The sequence below is a fragment of the Cydia splendana genome, chromosome 5 (genome assembly GCF_910591565.1).
Source record: "Cydia splendana chromosome 5, ilCydSple1.2, whole genome shotgun sequence".
Classification (NCBI taxonomy): domain Eukaryota; kingdom Metazoa; phylum Arthropoda; class Insecta; order Lepidoptera; family Tortricidae; genus Cydia; species Cydia splendana.
Genome location: NC_085964.1, coordinates 11,993,484 through 12,020,537, shown reverse-complemented (window position 1 = coordinate 12,020,537; position 27,054 = coordinate 11,993,484). Strand labels below are relative to the sequence as shown.

At 39.9% G+C, this 27,054-nt stretch overlaps 1 protein-coding gene across 1 annotated transcript in view; it reads left to right on the top strand.

Moving 5' to 3' along the window:
- Window positions 1-21,298, top strand: part of LOC134790646 (uncharacterized) — a 45,550-nt gene extending 24,252 nt beyond the window's left edge. Inside the window, exons 6-20 of the mRNA XM_063761509.1 lie at window positions 12-928; window positions 1,011-1,268; window positions 3,156-3,415; window positions 4,146-4,352; window positions 5,006-5,180; window positions 6,607-6,735; window positions 7,155-7,973; window positions 8,226-8,337; window positions 8,751-8,827; window positions 9,127-9,226; window positions 10,159-10,368; window positions 11,132-11,326; window positions 14,111-14,190; window positions 16,036-17,265; window positions 17,414-21,298. Coding sequence (XP_063617579.1) covers window positions 12-928; window positions 1,011-1,268; window positions 3,156-3,415; window positions 4,146-4,352; window positions 5,006-5,180; window positions 6,607-6,735; window positions 7,155-7,973; window positions 8,226-8,337; window positions 8,751-8,827; window positions 9,127-9,226; window positions 10,159-10,368; window positions 11,132-11,326; window positions 14,111-14,190; window positions 16,036-16,167 — 3,671 coding nt within the window. The 3' untranslated portion in view covers window positions 16,168-17,265; window positions 17,414-21,298. The remainder of the gene's footprint in view (window positions 1-11; window positions 929-1,010; window positions 1,269-3,155; window positions 3,416-4,145; window positions 4,353-5,005; window positions 5,181-6,606; window positions 6,736-7,154; window positions 7,974-8,225; window positions 8,338-8,750; window positions 8,828-9,126; window positions 9,227-10,158; window positions 10,369-11,131; window positions 11,327-14,110; window positions 14,191-16,035; window positions 17,266-17,413) is intronic.
- Window positions 21,299-27,054: the final 5,756 nt, after the last annotated feature.

The following is a 27,054-nucleotide window of genomic DNA, read 5'->3' as shown; positions in this document are numbered from 1 at the left end:
TATTGTTACAGCTTGTGATTTAAGTGGTGTGGAAGACTTAGTAGGTACACGTTATTTGGAACTAGTTGATCAAAGTGATCGCGTTCGCGTAGCCGCGCATCTAAAGGGAGCCCCGGGGCTGTCCGCGCCGCCCTCGATCAGCGACCCCTTCCGGCTGCGGCTCCACGAGCGCCGGCTGCGGGTCATCGCGCAGACGCGCATCTTCCGCGCCGAGGCCGCCTCCGACGACCACGACTTCATCATGTCCACGCACACCGTGCTCGACGACGACGCGCCGCTCGACGCCGGCCCCGCGCCCGCCGGCGCCGGCGGCCCGCTGCTGCCCTCCGCGCCCAACGGCGAGCCCTACCGCCCCACCATGAGCCCCGCCGACTTCATCGCCATCAACGACTTCGACCACGACCAGTGGTTCTCGGTGCCCAACTTCCCGATGGGCGACATGTCCGAGGAGTCGAAGGAGACGAAGGGCAGCCCGTCCCCCGGGCCGCTGACGCCGCTCACGCCGCGCACGCCCGCCACGCCGGGCGACGCGCCGCCGGGCCCCGCCGGCCCCGCCGACGAACGCCTGCGCTCGCTGCTCACCAAGCCCGTGTCGGAGGCCTCCTCGGTGGCGTCCGAGAACCGGCTGCTCAAGAACCTGCTCAAGCAGGAGGAGGAGGACGGCACGTCGAGCGAGACGTCGGCGCCGCACACGCCGCTGACGCCGCACACGCCGCACACCCCGCACACGCCGGCCGCGCTGTCGCCGCACCACTCGCACACGGCGGGCGCGCGCGCGCTGCCGCACCACCCGCACGCGCCGCACGCCCCGCACCCGCAGCACGCCCCGCACTCGTCGCACATGCTGCAGTCGCAGATGTCCATGTCGAGTGCGGCGCTGCACACTCTTCAGCCGCCTATTAATAATGGTTCAGAAATTTTATCACGGGTAAGTTTTGCATTAGAACCGTTAATCGACTTGAAATTTTATATTATTATTATAAACACACTAACGTATTTGTCCTCGTCAGATATTGCACACCAATTCAGACGAAGACGCTGAAGAAAATAGGAGAAATAGTCAAGACGGGAATCGGCCATCACAAGTGTCGCAACCTAGTGCGCTGCTAACGCAACTTTTGGCAAACGGGCCGTCGAATAATGGCCGCTCCACAGACCCCGAGCGAGATTACCTCCACGAGAGGCTTCAAGGGGTTAAACGAAAATTTGAGGAGAATAAAGGTTGTCCTACGAGTAATGTTAAAAGGCCGACTTCTGAGGCTCAACAGGTTAGTCCATTTCTTATACGATTTCGTACTAATTTGTAATCCAAATGTAGACGACTAAACATGGTTTAAATGATTGTTTCCTCTATATTCATTCTTACCTTTCTTCGTAGTTAGGTACACTTCACACGGTCGATTTCTCTACAACGTTAAGAGGAAAGGGGACGAAGTCACGTGACCGTTTTTCCATACGTAGGCCCCATTTACCCCTTCCCCCTCTACATATTAACATTATAAAAAATTAATATTATTTCCTTTATTTAACTTGGGTCTTAGGTAAGGGTTTTACAATGTGAGTATAAAAGTACAATATAAAAACACTTACAAAACATTTCAAAAAATATATCAACACATTATAAAAAACCTAAGCTAGGGTACCGCTGGCAGGGGCAACGCTGCCGGTGGTCAGGGCCGCAGAGTGAGGAACCGACCTACTATACGCATAGTACACATACTACACCATCACCAAAATATTCTTATTATTACGCAATTTCATGTACATATTTATCTATCTAATACCTTTAAACGAGCAATTCTTGTTTATTTATTTATATATATATTTTGGGGATCTCGGAAACGGCTTTAACGATTTCGATGGGGGTTTTTGGGGGCGATAAATCGATCTAGCTAGGTCTTAGATCTCTGGGAAAATGCGCATTATTGAGTTTTTATATGTTTTCCGAGCAAAGCTCGGTTTCCCAGATATTGTATATTAACCGCATCTATGCTCGCTCGTTTCATTCCTTAATAATTATAAGAGTTAGGTGCTTTTAACAATTGGCCCGATGACAAATTTTTAAATCCCTTTTAATATTATCGGTACACTTGTATTGGTTCCGAAAAACACAATATTTCAGCTATACTCATAAGATTTAACATAAATAATTGCATTTTATTATAGCTAGTTTAAACCTCGCGCGAAAACGCCTCACACGCCATTTGTGACGTCATACATTTTGGTGGTAGACATTGTTTACATACTTACAGTTACGAATTTCCCTTGAATCCGAATGATATTGTTAATTCAGCACCATATATTACGATTAGGGGTGATAAATACATTACAAAAATTGTTCACAATAAGTCATTTTATACAAAGACTCTCATACGGTTGCAATTTAAGATGAATTATTTAGATACATGTAAATTTTGAGTGAAAATCACCGAGCGTCGGTTTTACTTTTTAATTTTTAATTTTTTCTAGTTACGACAGCCAACATGGTAATGATAGTTCCATTCAGCCAAATAATTAAAAAAGTTTGTTGGTGAAATATCGTATTATTTAGCATTTTATTTAGATAATAACAAATAGATATCTCCTTTATATCGTGTAATAATATTTTTTGGACGTAATAAATGTTTAGTGGCAAAATAACATTTTTTTTGCACCTTCGAACTCTTTGGTGAGAACGTATGGATTTCGGTCAATGAGGTTGTTTATGTTGCTCTAAGAAATATGTTATGGATTGATGACGTCGCTGTTTAGAACGCTTCTGATTGGCGTTTCAGTAATAATGGCCGATTGGAGAATTTTGCAATTTTATTTTATTGAATATATTAATAATCCTTCAGTTTATACTGAGATTGGGCCATTTTTTAGAATCATATTAACATATATGTTTCTTTGAAACCATTATTTCCGTGATTCTTTGTTACTTGCTACAGGCCTATTGGTATGGAATTTTATTTTCGCTCCTAACTCTTATAATTTATAATAATAAAAACAATTGAAAAATGTCAAATGAAGGGGCATAACTATGGTCAATATGTGATATGGGACTATGTTTGTATGGAGAAGAGGTCATCCGCTATCGTCTTAATTTCTTTACATATTCGCTTTGATAAGTAAGGTGGATCCCTTACTCCTCTATAGGCCCTTTTATTACACAGGTGAGCTCTAGTGCGGCGTCGGCGTCACCCACCTGCACGTCCTCGGCGACGTCGCCGTCGACGTCGAGCGCCGGCATGAGCCCGCTGTGCGCCAAGAACCAGATCCTGGTGTCGCTGCTGGCGCGGCAGCAGACGTCGCCCACCACGCCCATGCCGCTGCCCAACGCGCTGCGCGGCTTCCCGGCGCAGCGGCCGCGCGCGCCGCCGCCGGCCTTGCCGCGCCACCAGGCCACCATCACCAACATGCTCGCCGCTAACAAGTCAGTACCACTGTCTCATTATCATGAGCCACAGCATCTTTGCAGATAATATTTAGAGGAGGTAGTCTAGTCTACATCGACTGCGATGACTGTATAGACCGATGGCCGATCGGCATTTCTTGCCGCATCGATCACAGATGTTACCGGAGTGGCGTCGTAACCTGCCGGAGGGCATGGCAAAGTACGACGAGCTCTGGTTGTACCAACTTAAGCAGACACGACGCTATCTACTCCTCCACTAATAATGTTAGGGTTTTCTTTTTAGTCGATCCACTTCACAGTGTACTTAAGAGTACAAAGCAATAGTCGGGTTTACCGCAAAACACGAAAATTACCTAAGTTAAAAGTCGGTAGAACCATCTTGAAACAAATAATAGATGGGCCACCCCCGGTGTGTGCCCGACTGCCTGACAATTGAATTTCGCAAAATTTTACTGTATGGAATCTTCATAGTTCACTGCCGAGCGATGTTGATCAGTCCGTCAAGTGTGGTTGGTGCGACTGGTCCATTAACCCCCATTAACCATTATGGTCCATTAACCATTAAGTAACGAGAATCTAAATTAAGTAAATTAAATATTATCGTTTTTTGGCTGACAAATTAGAGTTGTGGGATTAACGGATCATTAAATAGGTCCAGAACAAACTGTTGCCCATCCGCAGGTAACGACCGTTGAGTCGGGAACGAATTTTCACAAGATGGAAATCTGAGTGGGCCGTTTATTTCCAGCAACAGCCGGGCGAGCAATGTGAACGGCGGCGGTGCGGGGTCGGGGCTGGAGATGGCGTCTGCGCCCAGCCTGGGGCAGAGCCACCTGCAGCTCGTGCTGCAGGGCGCGCCGCGCGGCTACCCCGCGCCGCCCGCCGCCAACCCGCCGCCCGACCCGCTGCACTACGGCAACACCGCGCCGCTGCACGTCTACAACAACCAGCCCATGTGAGTCACGACTCTTCCGACGTCACTATCGACTGAGGGTCGAGACCACAGGAGGTCATTGTTCTGTGCACCGAGGATCACCATTCTACATTATTTCCGCCGTCCTAATAATAGGTGCCTGACTCGCCTGAGTGTGTTCCTGGCAGATATGTATAATTAAACTGCTAAGCTAACACTCCCTCTCCAGGAAGAAAATCCCTTAAATCCCATACGCAATAAGTAAATAATTATTGATTGTAATAAAGATGTAAAGTCAAACAAATCGTCCCCTATTTGTCAGCCGAAACAAATGGCGCTGTACTACGACTACTACGCCACATGATTTTTGGCTACTGATTACCAAACGTCAACTTATGACTAACAGAGTTACGGCATAATGTACGGAGCCGAACAACGCCATTTACATCAGCGTCAAATTCAAAGCAGGGATTTGTCTTAGATTTGAATCATCTTACACATTCAACGAATCTTTGACGATAAGCCAGCCAGCCCTGTGTTGAAAAACTCACACTATAGTAGACCCAAACCAATTATACATAGATGGAGTATGGAGTAGTTACTGAGCACATCTAGTTAATCCTTAATGTGTGCATAGTCTTAAAACTAAATTGCCATCGTTGTTGAGGCTTACTCACTTGGAGATGTGTTTACAGGAGCGGCAGTAGCCGGCAGGGCGAGCGCGGCGACAGCGAGGTCCCCTGCGGCGACAGCATGCTGTCGGCCATCCTGGACGAGTTCATCGAGAACATGCCCGACGCCGACCGGAACGCGCCCGACGTAAGCGTGCTCTTGGACCTGGAGACCTATCAGCTCAAACCCGACAGCGCGGCAAGTCGATACGTGGCGTACCCTGTTGTCGTTGTTAGGCGGTCCTACCACTGGGGTCGTCCACAAATCATGTGATCGTTTAGAGGGGGGGGGGGGGGGGGGTAAGGAAAATATCACTAATGATCACGATGGGGGAGGGGGGGTCAGAGATGATATCACGTGTAATTTTTTTTTTCAAAAAGCGAAAGCCAAATACAGCGATATTACTCAAAAATTTAATCAGATCAAATAATCCGCTCACTTAATATCACCAAGGGGGAGGGGGGGTCAAAAATAGGTCAAATATGATCACATGAGTTCTGGACGACCCTACTTCCGCGATTGGATGCGGTGACGGTGTGAAGCGAGACAGCGCTATTCATGTCTATAGCGATGTCTCGCTCGCACGCCGCCGCCACATCTGGTTGCGGCGCCTGTATGATAACCGCGTTAGTTGCTGCCTTTATTGGTTGTAGAATTGTAGTCAGCTCCTTTGGTTCTCCATTATTATTATTATTTTTTAATTTATTTATTTATTTAAATCTACAACTTACGTACTAAACATTTATATTCTCGCCAAACTGTTACGTTTGATGGCGAGATGCGCTCAGTTTTTATACACTTAACCTATTTAACTAATTATATATTTAACGTAGGCCACACATGTATGTATATAATATACAAAATACAAACTATTGCTTCATAGAAATGGCAAATAATGTAAACAAATATGTCAGGTGATTTTCACAGAAATATTAATAATTAACATATACTTTAAAAGGAAATATATTCTAACAAAATATTTAAGTGTATAAATTGGTTTGTTTACATTATTTTTTCATCGCAATAACCGATATATGCTATGCATGTTCTTATTTACCTACCAATGAATTTGAGATTTGATATCTTATGTCTTATACTTTATCAACTTTATGGTATCATTATCTTATCTTCCAAAGAATTAAGTAACAGGAGCAATCAAAAATAAATAATATATCCATAGTAAGTTGTTCAAGCTTTTTAACAATTTTATTTACTAAGCTTAGAATAAATTTAAAAGTGGAAAAAATCAATAGACCACGGCGCAATAGGCTATTGATTGGACGCAGACGTTTCTGCTTGTTAAAAATTAAAATTTTATTTACTATTTCATCAACGTTTACAAAATACAAATTATTTATTTGCCAGAATGCAGTTATTTCTAATTAATTGTATTTTGTTTTAATGCATGATAGTTGACGTTTTGTATGGTTGTTTCATATTTACCATTGGAATAGTTATTATTGTCGTCACGTCATGCTATTTTTCAATCAATGCTGGCAATTTCCCATTTATCTACTATCAGATTAGAAAATAAGTTTATGTAACATTAAAGGCAAATACTGTTTGCAGATACGGCAAAATACCGAGCAACTTTAATATAAAAAAAAAATGTTTGACATTGCAGGGTATGAAAGATAGCAAAGCTATGATCAACGCAATAAGACAAAGTCTTATGCAATGTGAAACCGTCACCAAGAGCCCAGTGTCGACCAGTCCCGGACCGCCGCCGCCTGTGTACTCCGTACAAAATTTGGTAAAAATATTTCATTTTACAATGTTCCACTAAAATTCAATAAAATATATTTAGGGGACTGGGGACATAATATATATTATGTACTATGTGTTCCGTTCTACGACCGAGATCTTACATGAGAGAGCAACGTCAGTTGTCCGACCGATAGATGCTGCTAGTTGTCTTACATATGTAGTCACTCCGCCTAGACGTGGCGTAGTATAATGTCTTCCACGCTTTGTTCTATCAAAATCGATGTGGAGTTTTAATTTAGACGGACTCACACCCGAAGCGATGCTGATGTAAATTATCCACGTCACCTCTTTTACACAAAGAAATACTTTTAATGTTACTATACTGTCTATGATAGTTATTTTTCTCTTTGAATCCGTTGAGTCATGTGTTATTCACAGTACAGCAGTATAATAATTCCACTACAGGGCGGGGGGAGCATGAGCGGCAGCAACGCGGCAATGTACAGCATGAGCGGTGCCGGCGACCCGGCGCGGCGCGTCGGCGAACAGCAGCAGCAGAAGGCGCGTCTGCTGCAGCAGCAGTTGCAGCAGCAGATGCTCGTGTCGCGCGAGGTGAGCTTCGTGTCACACTACAGGGCGGGCAGCATGAGCGGCAACAACGCGGCAATGTACAGCATGAGCGGTGCCGGCGACCCGGCGCGGCGCGTCGGCGAACAGCAGCAGCAGAAGGCGCGTCTGCTGCAGCAGCAGTTGCAGCAGCAGATGCTCGTGTCGCGCGAGGTGAGCTTCTTGTCACACTACAGGGCGGGCAGCATGAGCGGCAACAACGCGGCACTGTACAGCATGAGCGGTGCCGGCGACCCGGCGCGGCGCGTCGGCGAACAGCAGCAGCAGAAGGCGCGTCTGCTGCAGCAGCAGTTGCAGCAGCAGATGCTCGTGTCGCGCGAGGTGAGCTTCTTGTCACACTACAGGGCGGGCAGCATGAGCGGCAACAACGCGGCACTGTACAGCATGAGCGGTGCCGGCGACCCGGCGCGGCGCGTCGGCGAACAGCAGCAGCAGAAGGCGCGTCTGCTGCAGCAGCAGTTGCAGCAGCAGATGCTCGTGTCGCGCGAGGTGAGCTTCGTGTCACACTACAGGGCGGGCAGCATGAGCGGCAACAACGCGGCAATGTACAGCATGAGCGGTGCCGGCGACCCGGCGCGGCGCGTCGGCGAACAGCAGCAGCAGAAGGCGCGTCTGCTGCAGCAGCAGTTGCAGCAGCAGATGCTCGTGTCGCGCGAGGTGAGCTTCGTGTCACTCCACAGGGCGGGCAGCATGAGCGGCAGCAACGAGGCAACGTACAGCATGAGCGGAGCGGGCGTGAACATATTGAAAAGTTATCTTTGAAATTAACCGCAGAGATGCCAACTTCTAATATCTACTTGCATAAACAATCCATTTATTTAGTGGGAGCTTCTTCAATTAGTGAATATATGGAAGACAGATAACTAAAATAATAACATGTTTGTGGTGAATCGAGCGTGTATTTTGCAGGCGTCTGAGCAACCGCAGGCGGATCTCGGCTCGGCGCTCGTGACGGGCGCGCCGCCCAACGTCACGCTGCAGCGAACCCCCGACTATCACCGATTGTATATATCCCCCTCTAGTAAGTATTACCACATAATAAATAAACATACTAGGTACAGAAGGGTCACTCTTTGATAAAACGCGTCTATTACGAGAGATACAAGCGCAAGCGTGAGCAGGCGTCCGTTCCATAGCGGTGCGTGGCTACTACTACTGCTAGACACTAAAACTGGTGTGGCCACATGTACTTGTAGCGACGCGACAAAATCGCGGAGTGAGCGACTTCGCCTATCGAGACTTGGCAGCGTGGCCGGCCAAGTTCGAAGAAAATGGCGCGCAACACTGCAGTGTGTAGATTCACCGCACCGACCGCACGAGCCATTTGTCGACCCTTCTAACTTTTTCCAGAGCACCCGAGGGTCTGATATTTTGATATTATATCAAACTTGCAAAATTTTAGAGTCCGATGTATAATGTTTGTTTTTATTTCAGATCAATTGGGATCAAATTATGGTACAAATAAAATAACTTCGACGCAACAAAACCCAATGTTATCGCAACAACTAACCGTAAGTTATTCTTTCGTATTAATCGGATAGAATACGTTAAACCTGATTAATATCGCCAGTTGACTTTTTAAAGTAGCGCGAGTCGTAACATAAAATATTTAGAAAACTGTAGTGTATTATTTCTAAAGTGACGGCCGTTTTACACGTTGATTAGTGACGAGTGCGAGTTAATACATTTGCTACAAGCGTTTGGTAGCAAACGTATGAACTCGCACTTATCACTGAAACACTGATCTATGCGTAAAGCGGGTGTAAGGTTCGTTTCCTGAATAGTTAGTGGTAATGTGATATGTCCGCAGGGGTCGCGGTACAGCGCGGCGCTGGCGGCGCACTCGGCGGCCGCGCTGCACACGCCCATGTCGCAGCAGCCCTACCACCGCGCGCCGCGCCCGCAGCCGGGTAAGTCACACACCGTTCATAGCCCCCGACTTGTTTACTAACCGTCTTCCTGTGTTCATTTACCGCCGCCTCTCCACTGAGGCGGAGACCGGACGCGACGAAACGACACGGATCACGAACCGACCGTTCGTCCCCGCCTCAGTGGAGAGGGCCTCCTTCCCTTTCGCATTAGTCTAAACCAAAAGGTCCCGCGAGGTATGTATGTGTTTTGCGAACGATGTCGCAACCGAATTGTTGAATAATCCGTTCCGTGTTCAGTCTGATCCAATGGTTTCGTTCTTTGTGACGGTATGCTTTTAAAATACTAAATATTTTCTTAGGTAGATTATAGATTAGATCTTCTCCGATATTGTTTTTACTTCGAAGCATGCCCCTCCCGAACCCGACTCTTCAGCATGCTCCGTAGATTTAGATCCTATCGGTTCGGGGACCAGACTCTCGAAACCACGATACGAATTAATTGCATGTTTATCGCTTAGTAATCTATTCGATATTTTGAATAATATTAATACAAAGGTGAGGTAGTTCCGCTTCCTAGAGCCGAATGTTTTTTTTTTCTATTATACAGTCGCGTCTTGTAATAAAATTGCATTTTTTCGCAAGTTCGACGTGATTCGTGACTATATTGTCGGGACACGACGGACCAAATAATTTTATTAGTCTCGCATGCGTTCGAGCCGAACTAATCCCTGTAATTACACTATGGTATTTATATACTAGTTTTATTCGACACGATCGTAAAGTTTTAGATCGAAGCCGCGCCCCTCGGCGTATCAAACGCGCTTCGGCCGATCCCGGTCGGGGGCTCGCCTCTCCCCGAAAATAAAACTGCGATTACGCGATCGCTCGTTCGGTCGTCGACGCCGAGCTCCGGAGTAGGTAGGTCCGGGTTTCGCCTTAGCTATGTGGGTACTAACGCGGGTGTGTGGCAGTGGGCGGCTACTACGACGAGGGCGCCGGCTACTGCGGCGAGTACGCGCACGCGCGCCGGCCGCACGCGCCGCACGCGCCGCACGCGCCGCACGCGCCGCACGGCCCGCACGGCCCGCACGGCTCGCACGCCCCGCACGGCCCGCACGCGCCCATGTCGCCGCACACGCCGCACCAGGTGCACCCGCCGCCCCACGACCAGGTCTTGTCATGTGAGTATTCCGCGCCGCGCCCCGCCCTCACCGCACCCTCATGATCAACATGTAAATAACCAGTCTCGTTTAGCAGTAGCTGGACGGTCCCTTATTGTCGACGATTAAACTTATAATAAAATGTTTTTAAAAATTTGTGTGCACTGATTAACCTTTTGTTCAGAGGACGACATTGTGGTTACACAATAAATTCGAATATAGTAAGGTAAAGTAATCGTAGAAAATATAATAGAAAATGTATCGTATTAGTATTTTTATAACTTTCACTCTGCATGATACTTATATCTAATAATGCATTTTGCGCTTCGACCGACTTCGCTTGTGTAATAATATGAACTTTCCTGATATATATAAGTTTTTCGATTTGGATCAGTCTGTAATGTCGTTCGGTTTCTCGGGCGTCAATTTTCTTTCAGATATATTTATGGCCCGACACGGGGTTTAGTTTTCAATTGACATGTGAAAAGCGATGGACAACATAAAGATTTCGAATTTCTAATGTTATATTTAATCATACGCGATTAAAATTACAGCACCTATATTAAAACGTTTTTCATAATCTATCGAGTTTTGATGAATATCAGTTTGAATTGACCGGCCGAAGTCCGGCAGGGCAATACAATCAGCCGACAACAGGACGAGTGATTTACGAGGCGGCACGAGAAGCTATCGCCCCGTCGGAAAGACGATATGAACCGTGTTGTGAGATAATTGTCTCCATGCCCCCACGGCTCCCGCTAACTTTCGGTCGCTGGTATTGCAGGCGCAGGCAGCGGCGGGGTGGGCGGCCTGGGCGGCGCAGGCGCAGGCGCAGGCGCAGGCGCGGGCGGCACGTCGGAGTACGTGCGCAACGAGCTGCGCGCCGTGGTGGGCGCGCGCTCGGCGCGGCCCGACCCGCACCCGCACCAACCCCCCGACCTCGACCCGCTCATGAGCTTCGACATGTCCACGTCGAGCGGTAAGCATGCCTCTCCCTCTCCTATACAAACTTATACTCTAGTAGTACGGCCTCACACTTAACGGTGACCTAACAAAAGCTCCCTACCTCGAGGCAAAAACAAAACGAACTTTTATATTTTCATTTAGTCTACATATATTACTACTCGACTTAAATTTAGGTGTTTGAACGTTGTGTTAAATTTAGGTGTGTTTCCAGGGATAGATTAATAGATTGACCGGACTTGTGAATGCGATTGATCGATTTTGATGTTTCAATCCACGCATCTTTAACCGTATTCCACTTTTTAATGTGTCGAATTGCATTCGTTAATTTAGGTTTGATAATCGTTTTACGTTTTACCATGATACAATATAACAAGGTATTTTCTTGCCGGTGATGTCTCAAGATTACGTCACATCAGTATTACACACACACACGCTTTCAATATATGTGACGTTATCTATGAAAACAGACCTTATTGTCGATGGCGCTTACGCCATTGTTAACGATGCACTGATATAAATACAATGCCGCGCGACGCAGTGCGGCGTAAGCGCCATCGACAATAAGTTTCCATTTCATACATAATGCCCCATATTCATGATTATCATGAAGTTTTGATAATGTACGGTTAATATTCGTAAAGAATTTAGGACAAAGGACCATGGGCAGAAATGTCCCCACCCACCAACAGAAATGAAACATGTCTCATTTAATAGATCTTAGCAACCTGATGATTTTTTACTATGACGAGGATCGCCATATGTATGGGGTTTTCTTGGAAAACCGTGTTTTGTTTTTACATATTTTTTGCTCATTTCATTGAAAGTTTTTGTTTTTTTATTATACTAGTTGATTGATAAACAAGCATGCGGGGCTGCGTGATGGTAAACAGTCACCGCAGCCTATAGACGGATGTAACAACTCATGGTTATCACGTAATACGCGTTACCGACCATGTGACGTAAAGATCTTATGCCACAATACCCAGTAATTGCACTGCCATGTCTCACCCTTCAAACCGGAACACCGCCATGAAAACATAACTGCTTAGGGACAGAAAAAAACCCCATACATAGGGCGATTCTCGTCATAGTAAAAAATCATCAGTTTGCCAAGATCTATTAAATGAGACATGTTTCATTTCTGTTGGTGGGTGGGGACAGTGCCCATACAAATTTGCCCATGGTCCTTTCCTTGACATATTGCCATGTTTTATTACAGTGCTGAAATGCAAAGTAATGCCAATTTCAAATATAATTTTGCCGTACAAAACCATAAAAGGTGAACCACATCAAATTGAGTCTTAACACAAACTTACGTTGTTTATTATGAAAAATATACGTGTAATCACATAAGTACAATAATCGTGAGTAGTTGTTCAGATTTATGTCAAAGTTCTGGAATTCGAAATCTAAGAATTGCACCCCACCATGATGACGTATTGTGGAGGCCGATGATACTTCACGAGATGTCACGGAAAGAACGTACCAGATGAAGATAAAACGCGTGATATTATATAATAAACTTCGCCTGCGGGCGTATTCTGGTCGCGACTATCGCGCACGACTAGCCTTGATATAGCGCTCGTCTCTAACCACCGCGCGGTCTTAGATAGTCACATAAGCTGTAACATCATAACATGTCGCGCGATAAGCGCAACCAAAATGACTTCAGGCGAAGTATATTTATTATACCACGCGTTTTATATTAGTTATGCCTGGTTTTTGAATGAAATGATTCTTCTGGCAAATAATGCGAGCTAATTTCAGACACAAGGCATTTTATGTACATATAACTTGACCGCAACCTGTATCCGATATCACGATGGTAATTATCGGTTTGGGTCATGTTGTCTAATGATATAGCGCAAGTGACAAGATCGAATACGGGCTGAGCTTTGTTATTTGTCATTATTAATGTACTTACACTTAATTGACTGTTGCATGAACATATTGTCGAGATTATTTGATGTACGTACGATGTGAACATGAAACGTGATTTCTCTCTGGTGTCAGTCTGGATTAGGTAGTATTATGTTACATTTCTATTCGATGTAAGAATGGACAAATTACATATACAACGTGTCCCAAAATTCAACGATAAGCTGGCACCAGAAGATGGACCTGCTCATGACTACTCCAGGAAAAATAATAAAAAAAATATTTAAAAAAATATTGAAAAATTGTAGACATGGTCGTTAAAAATACCACTAGGGGTGTCGACTTTAATTTTTTTTGTAATTCCATAATAAATTGAGATATATATTTTTTCTTTTTTTTCCTCGAGTAGTCATGAGCAGGTCCATCTTCTGGTGCCAGCTTATCGTTGAATTTTGGGACACGTGGTATATAACGAGTGCCACAACTGAAAATACCGTGAACTTGTAATTTTAAAGTGTTGTTCTTGATTTTTGAAGTTCCAAATAGAACCCTGATTTACAAAGTCCGTCCGTCCATCAAACTATTGCAGTCTTTACAACACATGAAATATAAGTACTATATGTTGCTTGAGGTGTAGATTTCATGTTTAAGGATGTCTCAGTGTACATTTTTGTGTCATGGAAAGCAGATAGTTAATGAGTTAGTTTGATTAGACAGGATGAAATGTTACTACGTAATCTTTCTTTATGCGCTTCCGATCCGACACACACTTGTCCGGTTTCTTGTTAAAGTCTCGACATAAGGGATCTCACAAAATCTTATAACCCTCGTTAAAGTGGAGTGTAATCTGCGCGCGGTTCCATAGAAATGTGTGAATCGCTCGTATTCACTGGCAATGTATGCGTGTGTACGTACGTAGGTGGCGGCAGTGTGGTGGGGGGCCGCGCGGCCTCGGCGGCGGGCCCGCAGAGTGCGTGGGAGTCGCCCCAGAGCACCCCGGTAAGCACGGGCCGCGGACTGCGACTCCGGCCAGACATGTAGTCACTCCACTACTTTTGTATCGGTTTTCATTATTTTTGTAGACTTATCTGAATACGTATTGAGTCTGCCCCGCAGCGTGTGTTGTGTCGATTCAATCATGTTGATGAGTTAGATGCTGAATTAGAGAAATGTGCCAAACTGCTGCTATAAATACTTGTTGCCTTTTCTGCCAGAATTCGCGGTCGATCGAGACGAAATTAAATCTCATGTTAAAATTATATAACGCGATATTGGTACATTTCTGAAATTACTAAATTACGCTTTTGTGATGTGTTATCAATTCTTAGTAAAACCATGATATTACCTACTTCTGATAGTGTCAAACCTTCCAATACTTGAGTACTGTACTTTATTTCCATAAAAAATAAATTGTAATGAAATGCGCTTAATTGTTATGTTAAAAAAGAAATGAAAGCTTTATGTTGAGTACGTGGGGCACGAAGCATGCGCGGAGTGTGGTGAAGGTTGTGTGGTGTAGCCGAGCCGCCGCGGAGCGTCAGTAGGTATACTGTTGTGCGATAGAAAATGCTTATTTGTCTGCTTCTGAAATGTTCTATAGCATACGAGCCATTCAGTTTATTCCATTCTGTAGTAAAAGTGGTTTGAAATTGCATGATAAAGTTGTCGAACGTTTTTAACTTATTTTTTAATAGAATTATTAGATAAAACATAAAACATATTTATTCATCTTTACAAATTCAGGTTAGTTTCAGGTACTTATGATAATCCTTAAAATCCTTTTTATAAACTTTGATACCTATGAATATCGTTGACAGTTCGGGTAAGACACCTACATACTTAAAATAATATAGGATCTTTGTGCAAAATAACAAAAATAGTAAAATTAATCATTTTATAAACAATGGTCTCAACAAAATTTACGGATTTCGAGAACAAATCATGGTCTAATGAACATTCTACAACATAGTAAACTCCAGAGGGCCTATCGCGAACACCGAAGTTCGTAAATTCCGGGTATCTTTCTATGCCCGCATATTACGAAATTCGGTGTTTGCAGTAGACCATCAGTTTCAGTCATTGCGACAGGACTGTATGGGGTAAGTTGGTAATCAGTAGAGTTTACCTTTTTGTAGAATGTTACCAGCGAAAGAATTGTTCTAATGCGTCAGTTTTGTCAGAATGTATAATCATAAAGCCGTTGTCAATTTTTGAGCAGCATTTTAAAATAAAATCTTGTCACTCTTACAATAGTTACCTACTTGTTGAAGTTGTGGAAGAACTATACAATAAAAATACATGTGTCTGTTATTGGAATTCAATAATATATTTGTCTTACAAATCATTTTAGGCAATATTTTTTTTCATTTAGCCTCTTTAACTGTGACTTGTAACAAGATAAGAAAAACATTATATAGATTAATTTTAGTATTAATGTGTTAAGCGTATTTCTAGTATTGATTGTATGTTTTTTTTAATAATTATTGCTCTTCTAGTATATTATATAATAAAATTATGCTGAGTAAAACGTTTAAGTATAGTTTTTATGTAGATTTTTTTATACATATTTAGGTATTATAATAAATATTTGTTTAAAAATATCAAGAATTGGATTAAAAGCGTTTTGAAGGCAAACATTTCCGTTGCAATTTTAAACGAGTTCCCTTGATCGAGTCTCCACTTGTAATCAACTTTTGCAATAACTATATTTTTTATCTCATTCAAATACAGAAGAGAACGAGGCTCTATTAATATGTGAGCAGGGTTGTGGTGTATGTGTATGTCGGGGGGTCGGGGCCGATGGTGGGTGTGAGGTGTGAAGTGACCGGTGTGTTGTATGTGCAGAATACTACGGAGGCGGGCTCGGCGGAGGCGGCGGCGGCTCGCGGTGATGAGGCGCCGGCGACCTCGGGCGGCGGGCGCACGCCGGCGGCGGCCGCGAAGGCCTCGCTGCTGCAGAAGCTGCTCTCGCAGTGACTCTCACTCGCTAAAGTTGCATTTATTACTTTATCGATCCTTCGGGTGGACGATAGTCGACGATACTTAAATTCCATCGTAACGAACGTCGTCGTTCCCGGTTACGGTCTACGCGGTACCTCTACGGCTGTAAATCTCGCGGCGCGAGAATAATCATAGTACACGTATTTATAGAACGTCTTATAATTATGTCGATATGTAGTCTAGTAGTGCTAGTTATATATGGAGTTGTAAAAATCGTTTTGTTGATGAAATATTTTTGTCTTGAGTTCTTTGAGAACGTTGTTTAAGATTGATCTTTACATTTCTATGAGTAGTTTTTTTTTTCGTACGAGATTTTAGTTCGAGACGAATTATGATGGTAGCTTTCTGCGACGGAAGATAGTTTTACAATGTACTCGTACGCCTAGTACATACATCATGTACAATAGAAATGTACCGTGTGCAATATGGTATAGATTTAAAATCATATTAGGCGTTGTGAACGTTTATGTAATATAGTATGAAAGTCAGATGTTACCTGTTATGACAAAGTAATTTGTATTATAGTATACTAGAGACGACAGAGTGAGTTTTAGGATATGGAATTAGGTACACTAAGTTTGTATAGTGAAATTTACTAGAAATGTTACATAAGAAACCTTCCTTGTGGAGTAGCAAATTACAGAGACGTGACTCCAAATGATTAAAATAAAATATCGTTGGTCCTAAAACTCATTCTGTATTCATAATGAGACATCAAGTGAAACAAAGAATAATAATAATAATGGCGTGTAAATACTGTGTTGTTAAATTAATTATATAATTATGTTGCTTTAATGTAAATATTTTTTTATTTCTTTGTGTTTCATGTGCCTATGGTATATTTAATTTTATGTTATTCTCGTACATTGTTTTCTATAGCATTGCATTGCTTTATTTATAATTTGACAGTTATTCAGAATTCTATTCTAATAATGTTTTTATTATATTGGTTGGTAGTCTTGTGCATGTTTATAATGTAAGTCTTTCTGGAAATATTGTTAGCCCCCTAGTACAAGAGCGTCTATAGTTTACATTTAAAACATCGCGAGAGTGTTATATAACAATAGTCGCGACGCTAGCAACAGTGTTGGCCGAAACGTTAGTGCAATTAACCATTATTGGCCATTAACCATTATAAATCGTACCGTAAACTGTAACCGTCCGTTACGATTTACGGTTCAATTTATAATGGTTAATTGCAATTAACGTTCGGCCGACACAGGCTAGCAATCCTAGTTAGATCTATAAATTGTTAGGATGGGAGGACACTGGGTAGTGGGCAGGATGTATTAAACGACCGGCGTGCCGCACTGTTATAGATAAATGTGCTGAACGATGTGTCGAAGCGTGAACAACGTCCATATTACTTGTCAACTATTGTATGTACAGCTCCTGTTAAATGCACACATTTGATGTGTGGACTACGGCTACTTCAGATAAGGAATTGTAGACCGTGTAGACTCAAGCACACATTGGCGAAAGTTAAAACTTCCATTTTAACTCAGTCTGACCTTCTTTCATCGAAAATGTAATCAATTTTCATTTACCATCAAAATTTACAATTTCTTCAATTATAGTGCACAATAACAAAAAGGGCACTGACTATTTTAGTGTTTGTAAAATATAACGTAGTGCTCATAATAGCGGTATCAAATGTACAAAATATTAAAATTACATTTAATGACATTTAAGATAATTTTATTCAAAATTGTACAGACGTTATTCACTAACTCGAACACTCGGGACCATAACAGGCTGGACGATGCAACCATAGTTCCGCTCCCCGGTCGTCGCCGTCGGCTCCGACTGGAAGCAAACCGACGACTCTAATCTTACGAACTAAGTACTTTAGCTCAAGCGGCTCAACTACTAGTCTTTGATGTCTTATACCCGCGATACAACATTGGCGATTGACAATAAATCAAACGAATATAAATAAGGTATGTACTTAAATAGACTTGGGGGTACCAACATTTCAAATGCATAAATCCTACCGTTACTTTGAATACCTACTCTTATAAAGCGACACACGAGTAGTCAGTAGCACATAGAATCACGACAAAGAGTATTGTGATGTTTTAAGATTTTACCTAACTAATGAGTAACGTACAAATAGTATGTAGAAGATATCCATAAACCAAAACGAGTAATATGTATAGGATAAGAATATTTTTCTACCAATGAAAAGTACCATAGTTTGGGAAATGTAGACTACTGACCAATTTGTTTGTGAAAGTAGTTTTGGGGAAGGGCACACCGGCTCGGTTAGCGTAGCGATCATCGCACTACACCGGCTCACCATAGCATACCATAGCTAGCTAGCTGTAACAATATCTACATCTGGAACTATGATTACTGCAAGTGATTTTTTATTTCCTCATAAAATTATTAGATAAGATTTGTTTTATGTACTAAAGATAAAAGAATATAGCAATATTTCTATTCATTCCATTTATTTTAAGGGGGAAATGTCAGATAGATAAATATCAAATCAATAAAGTACAAGTGATGGCCTTTTAATATGACAACACTTTACCGTAATAGATGAAGATTAGTCAGTCCACCTACACATGCATATATTTACATACGGAATATATGGACTTATTATCGGATCGCTAGAAGGAACTGCATGAAATGCCGTCACTTATTTACGTCATGAAGCGAATAATTGTACACTAAAGTTATATTTTTTGCAGATTTACGCTAACATAGTGAATACCTCATATTGTCTCATAAATAATCCGAAGACACGTCCATACACCACAAGCAGTTGAATATGTAAATTGAAAAAATGTAAATAAATAGATGCAGCAAATACATGAGTAACATAGGTGCCTGGAATTTAAAATATATAAAAGATATTTTTTCTAAGCATCCAAACAAACGATAAATTTTGATATCGAATAGCTACATTAATAAATTTACGTACTTGTATCAAATACGAGTAAAATTATAATAAGCAGCGATTAGGCAAAATTAAGATTTTCATTCATAATCTATATCTGTAACTCTAGGTTTATAAACTCCGAAAAAGTGAGAATGGGCTTAATAATTATTATACGATTGTCGGTGATTTGTATGGAAATTGGTAATAGGTAATATAAACGTTAGTGCCCATCACACGTGAACCAGGGGAACCTGTCTTCCAGTTCTTAGCGATGGAAATTAATTATATCACTTGCGTTGAACGGGCTTCATGCCCAGAGTTACTTCAAATAGCTTTGTTTTCATTCTTCACATAATACTGAAATAATTGGCATCTAACCAAAGGTCATCGAAAATATATTCCTAACATATAAATAATGTATTTTGGTAAAGAAGATTTTAATGTTTAAATGGGCTTTAAGAATATATGATTATAACTAGTAATCGTGTATAAGCAGTGTTAGAATGTTAATTGTCTTGGTGTTTTGGAATGAATTCACTGCATAAAATATTCAATTTGACTAAATATACAAATCCTTTCACAGCTGTTTAAAATACAAAATTAAGTCTGTACTACAAATGTTATAGCAATTGATCTAGTTTATGCACTTAAACTTTTGTTTCTTTCGATCCATGGCCGTTTACAGGATGATGGTCCCTATTGTAAAAATATTATATGCCATTTTGTGAACTATTTCACTTGAAAGGTATGTCATATATGATGCTTTTGAATTGGGATATATTATAATGTTTTCTCAATTTAATCTAGACTAGGCACCATCTATTACCACAGAGTAAATCTAAATTAGAGATGCAATTAATAGGGTCCAAATTTCCATCCAAAATATCAGAAATATAAATTCGGATTGTAAGTTAATGACGTCATCGTTAATAGACACGTTGCTGCAACTAATTTACTCTGTGGAAAAGACCTCTGTTTATCACTGAGCATATTGCGTCCTGAAACATTGATGAGTACGGGAATCTTTGTTTCAAAGGGAAAACATAATTAGTTCTTCAGATTTTGATTACTTACATGTTATGTCCGTTATTTATTTATTACCTACTTACAGTGTGTTCTTTTATCACTATTATTTATAATCAATGAATAAGAAGTTAACACGCGCGTGATAATATTTATAATATAAAGGATGACAGTTGCTAACACAATGAGGTGTATGTTCCCGTACAAGAATGATTTTATTTTTTGTATAAAATCGTACCTCTTGTCTTGGCCTGTCGTCTGCGAACAAAGGATGTTTCCTACCGTTGTGGATATTTCTAAGTTTAATACGTTAGTGTAAAAAGCTAATTATGTTTTTCTAAGAATACGCAAAGTGGTTTTAGGTGTTGGTCAGTCGCAGAAAGGATTATTGCGAACGTGAGCTTTAGTTTATAATATAAGCGCACTGCATGCGGCAGTGAGGAGCAGCGCTCGGGCGCGTCGGGTACGGTCCTGTCCGTCCTGTACAGCTCGGCGCGGCAGCACTACATTTCTAGTTTGACATTACCCTCTTAGACGACTAGTCTTGATCGGGCAATCATCATTTTTGCGAGTGGCCGTAAGTCTGTGTTATTTAGTTCTTCAGATGTTAGATTAAGGCCTCTTGTGTTGCTGTGCATTTCTAAGCATTGTATGTATGTTTATAATATTGTAAATAGCTAAAATACATTATATTTTTACGACTAGCATACGCAACCAAAGTTGTTATAAAGTGATGGTTGATTAAATAATAAATTTAAATAGGTCGTTATGTTTATTTTAGGAAAAAATACAAATAAACTGTACAGTTGTATATGGGTACATCCAATGTCTCGTTGAAGCCTTTTACACAACCGCCCTGATATTAGTAAAATCGAATTTATTATTTTTTGGTATAAAAACGGTTAAATCTAAAAGGAATATAAATTATAAATAAAATTAACGGAAATAAGTAGTGTATGAGTGTGGCTTAAGCTCGTTTTGTTCCTAGTGTCTACCTAGCTTGTTCCAAAACATATTTCTTCTCGGCATTTGTCAATTAATGAAACTTGACGCATTTTGCTGTCTCCGAGATAAAAAAATCAGTGAAAATATAATTTTATTCCTTGAAAAGATCAGGCATTATGAGTACATTACATTAATTTAAGTTGTATTTTTTGTACATTTTAGATTCGAAATATATTAATATCTAAAAGGAAATGGTTGTTTAATTTTTTCGACTCTACCCGCAAGATCCCGCGATTTCGGGGTTGGTCCCATAGTAAAAGTTGCTCAGTATAATCCCAAAACCTCCCTGGCAACGGCAATGCACTTATTTTTTGGCCAACCTGTATGCATACCTACACAAAATATATCATAATAGGTAGGTAGGTAGTAAGACAATCATTACAGTTCCGGTTCCAGTAAGTGTACTTACTGCACTATAATATCCCTAGATAGATAACAAGACAAGATTGCTCTGGCTCTGCAACAAATGCAAATTGAAAGCCTTATATTATGATTTTCGTTCCCGATGTTTCCCGGGTGCAGATTTCGAAAATGTTAACTGTTTTGGAATCCAACGGTGCGATTCGGGAAATGAATTAGAGATTCACTAGATATGAAATAGTAAAGATATGTGACGTTCCACGGCAAAAGGTACCTTATGGCGGCCGCAATAATATTGGAGCTGCATTAATAATAGCGTAAGCGCCAACCGCCATAAGGTACCTTTTGCCGTGGAACGTCGCATATCTTTACTATTTCATATCTAGTGAATTAATTCATTTCCCGAATCGCGCCGCAAGATACATTTTTCCTCGAAATTTGTCATGTTACTTGTTTAGGATGTTTCAAAATTTCAAAAATAACTACAATTTTCAAATCCATCCACTGACATCCACCTTGGATTCCAAAATAGTCATTTTCGAAATCCGCATTCCAGAATATACGTGTATCATGGCGACTTTCACGCTAATAGTTTCGCTGACTGTACTTACAGGCGCCATTTTTTAGAATACCAAACAGACGTTATTTTTGAAAGCTGTACTTAGTATTTTTTGACTTATTTTCATTGAATTTAAACCGTGCTAATAATGGATAATTAGCGCAACCCTATTACTCGTTATATTACGCACAAGTTTGTGGCTACTAATTAGCTGAAGCTTGGAAGCTGAACATCCGCGCTGCCATTCATTTGTTTACGAGCTACCGCGGGGCTAGCAACTAATGGCCGGGGTCATGTCTATGCCTGATAATCAACGATCGGTCCTATTAAGACTATGTTTACCGTCTGGGATAATGGGGTCCTAGAAGATTGGTCACTCGCGGTATTAATTCTTGTTATAGGGAGTGTTGTGCTCTTAGCCGTTAAAACGAAATTTTTGGAGGTCATGAAATGGTTTTGGCGAATCCGTTCAAGAGAGAAACATGGTGAGATTGATGAGGTAAGTGTATTAATGTACCTAACCCTAGAATAGTTAGGATGTAAGTTATAGCAGAAAGTGTTTAGGCCTGAATAAATTAATAACGGCCTCCTAGCCTAGTCTAATCGGTAGTGCTAGTGACCCTGCCTACGAAGCAGGAGGTCCCGGGTTCGAATCCTGGTAAGGGCATTTATTCGTGTGTTCAACAGCATCACGAATATTTTAGGGAGTCATGGATCTTGTCCATGTATTTATTTATGATTTGTGATATACGTCGTATGCATATCGTTGCATGGTTAGGTCGATTTAAGTATGTAAGATTTTCCCCAAGATATTTAGGTAGGTATTTATATTTAACCTTTTCGCCGCCATTGGCTTTATAGGTATAAAGTTTGACATTGGAAATGTCTTTTCGTTCGCTCCAGTATACGGTCCGATTTCACGAAAAAGTGCGATCCCCTTATATCTCGGAAAGTTGTGAAGATATGATATAAAAATTGGCTCAAAAGACGCATAATCACGAGAGCTGTAAGGTGCAAAAATAATTATTCGAGAAAGTCAAAAACGAAAAATGTTATGGTCGAAATAGTGAAAATAAAATTCAATTTTTTCCGAATTTTTGATTTTGGTGCTCGATAATTTGCAAACGAAGAACGATATCAAAAATTTGAAAAAAAACGGCTCTGGACAATTTAGTCAGCTACAATTTGAGCCTTAAACAAAGACGATCGGGTTAAGGGTTTGCCCTGTAGCCTAACCTTAAAATAGTCAAAAAGTCAGAACGCACTATTCGATAATCTATGCATTCTTGTGGTGGTGGAAATAGAAATAGAGGTAGAGGTAGAGGTAGAGGTAGAGGTAGAGGTAGAGGTAGAGGTAGAGGTAGAGGTAGAGGTAGAGGTAGAAATAGAGGTAGAGGTAGAGGTAGTGGTAGTGGTACAGGTACAGGTAGAGGTAGAGGTAGAGGTAGAGGTAGAGGTAGAGGTAGAGGTAGAGGTAGAGGTAGAGGTCGAGGTCGAGGTAGAGGTAGAGGTAGAGGTAGAGGTAGAGGTAGAGGTAGAGGTAGAGGTAGAGGTAGAGGTAGAGGTAGAGGTAGAGGTAGAGGTAGAGGTAGAGGTAGAGGTAGAGGTAGAGGTAGAGGTAGAGGTAGAGGTAGAGGTAGAGGTAGAGGTAGAGGTAGAGGTAGAGGTAGAGGTAGAGGTAGAGGTAGAGGTAGAGGTAGAGGTAGAAATAGAAATAGAAATAATTTTATTCGTGAGCACAAACACAAAATAAAAACTTATACAGAGAAACATAAAAAAGAAAAAGTGCCACGAAATGGTCTCACCTCAGCATGTTGCTGGCGGCTGCTAGCAGATAGCTGATGCTGAACCCTGGCAGTACCTAGTGGAGCTCGGGTTTAATACAACATAAGCACACGGTGTTTTGGTCATCGGACTCGTCTCGATGAGCACTTAGGAGAGTAATACCCAAGATAGAGCTAATGCTGAACCCTGGTTGTACCTAAAGGAACTCAGGTTTGTTGCAACATAGGCACACGCTGTTTTGGTCATCCGACTCATCTTGATGAGCACTTAGAAGAGTAGTACCCAAGATAGAGCTGATGCTGAACCCTGGTTGTACCTAGCGGAACTCAGGTTTGGTGCAACATAGGCACGCGCTGTTTTGGACATCCGATTCGTCATGATGATCACATGGTAGAGTATTACCCAAGATAGCTGATGCTGAACCCTGGTAGTACCTATTGGAACTCAGGTTTGGTGCAACATAGACAAACGCTGTTATGGTTATCTCTCGTCGCGTCAAACTGCTATCAAGAAAATTTCATATCTTGCAGCAAATGGGCCGCTGCCGATCAAGACTCGAGTGACGATAACGGCGATGTGGCTACCACTTCTCGAGTTGACTACGGACGGATTTGCCGTGTAATAATTTTCTTGTACTTTGAACATTAATATATCCTGCTTAATAATCGAAAAATGAAATATGTACCTATACTTATGCGCCACGGCGACAATTATTCAAACTTCGATACGCGTGTGGAAATTTTGCAATTTGTTTGTTCACATGCGTTATGTCCAGGATACTTGTGTTAATCTAAGAATAAAATAATTATCATTCAACGTTGTAGTTTTATTTTGTAACTTTTTCCTTATCCAGACTTTCACGTCGCTCAGCGACAATATTTTTTCGAATTCCGTAGATTCATTTCCAATGTGCTCGATAGTCGTGTGAGGCACGAAATCTGTGAATTTTTTCTGTAATTAAGTACCTCTTCCATACACAAGTACCAACCTATTCACTGAAATAAAACGTATTTTTATGATTTTTATCGCAAGGCTACTGTTCAATTACCTATAACCACTTCACAAGATAGCGTTCAGCATAGTGATGTGCCGTTACCGGTAAAATACCCAAGGTGGTAAAATACCCAGTAATGTTACCGGTAAGATTACCCAGAATCAGTAATTTACGGTAATATTCAAATTAAGTAAATGTCAACATAAGTTGTTTTACATTAAATCATTACTTGTCAACAAATGCATCATACGAAGTGCAAACAATCAACATAGGTTTACTTTTCTAGTAAATTCCCAAAACTACTGGTAATTTTCCCAATGTTACTCGGTATTTTACCAATATTACTAGGAAGTATTCCCCTTGTCTGGGCAAGTGGGCATAGTCAAAACCAGTTTCAGTCAAAACCACTCAATAAATAATACTAGAATTTTTGTAAAACTAAAACGAAAATGTAAAAATCACATTGATTTAATAATAATCATCACATTTTTATGAGTAGGTAAGGTGTAGTACAATGCCATTGTTTTTATACGTTTTTAAGTGGTAATTTTTTATAGCTTAATTGATATAATTATATTCTTATTTTGAGCGTGTATATTTGTTTTTTTTTATATATTTATTTTATATTTTTTATATAATTCATTTGTTTTATTTGTTTTATTTATTTTATTTATTTTATTTATTTTATATATTTTATTTATTTTATTTATTTTATTTATTTTATTTATTTTATTTATTTTATTTATTTTATTTATTTTATTTATTTTATTTATTTTATTTATTTTATTTATTTTATTTATTTTATTTATTTTATTTATTTTATTTATTTTATTTATTTTATTTATTTTATTTATTTTATTTATTTTATTTATTTTATTTATTTTATTTATTTTATTTATTTTATTTATTTTATTTATTTTATTTATTTTATTTATTTTATTTATTTTATTTATTTTATTTATTTTATTTATTTTATTTATTTTATTTATTTTATTTATTTTATTTATTTTATTTATTTTATTTATTTTATTTATTTTATTTATTTTATTTATTTTATTTATTTTATTTATTTTATTTATTTTATTTATTTTATTTATTTTATTTATTTTATTTATTTTATTTATTTTATTTATTTTATTTATTTTATTTATTTTATTTATTTTATTTATTTTATTTATTTTATTTATTTTATTTATTTTATTTATTTTATTTATTTTATTTATTTTATTTATTTTATTTATTTTATTTATTTTATTTATTTTATTTATTTTATTTATTTTATTTATTTTATTTATTTTATTTATTTTATTTATTTTATTTATTTTATTTATTTTATTTATTTTATTTATTTTATTTATTTTATTTATTTTATTTATTTTATTTATTTTATTTATTTTATTTATTTTATTTATTTTATTTATTTTATTTATTTTATTTATTTTATTTATTTTATTTATTTTATTTATTTTATTTATTTTATTTATTTTATTTATTTTATTTATTTTATTTATTTTATTTATTTTATTTATTTTATTTATTTTATTTATTTAGTAATAACATAAGCGTTCAAGTACGAGTATATTACCCGCTTTTGGGAATATTACCGGGAAGAATGGTAATTTACTGGTAATATTCCCAAATGGTAAAATACCGGTAATGGTATTTTACTCTCGGCACATCACTAGTTCAGCAGCAGCTAGATAAAACATTGACTTCAAAATTGTTTACCTACTTAGGCATTTCTGAACTTACTGATTGGTCTAATGAACGTATTCACCGTCGATAAAGTAAATTAATTGACGAGGTCAGTTGGAATTACACGTAAATTGGCCTAAATTTGTTGTATGAGCATCCCTGCTACTAGTATGAGTAATAGGGAGGCATATTATCAACGTACAAGTCAGGGAATTACAATATTTTACTGATATGAGAGCCCAAATTATGTAAATAGGTGAATTTAATCCTCGAGCTGGAAACTACAAAATACCTACCCTCGGGAAACCTTTCCACTTGAACCTATGTCAGCGCTCGGAATTATCAAGAGTGACATGACCGCCAGATTATCATAATTATGTAGGTAATAGGTATTGCATATTATGAAGATAGAGCTACGGTTCAAGATTATATGTTATTCTGCGATAAAGATGGAGGTCGAGGGCATTGATGTTCGGGTTAGAGTACCTATCTCTTTGGTTATCGAATTACCGAAATACCTTTGAAACGTTCGTGATGGGAGAGCCCTCGTCGTAG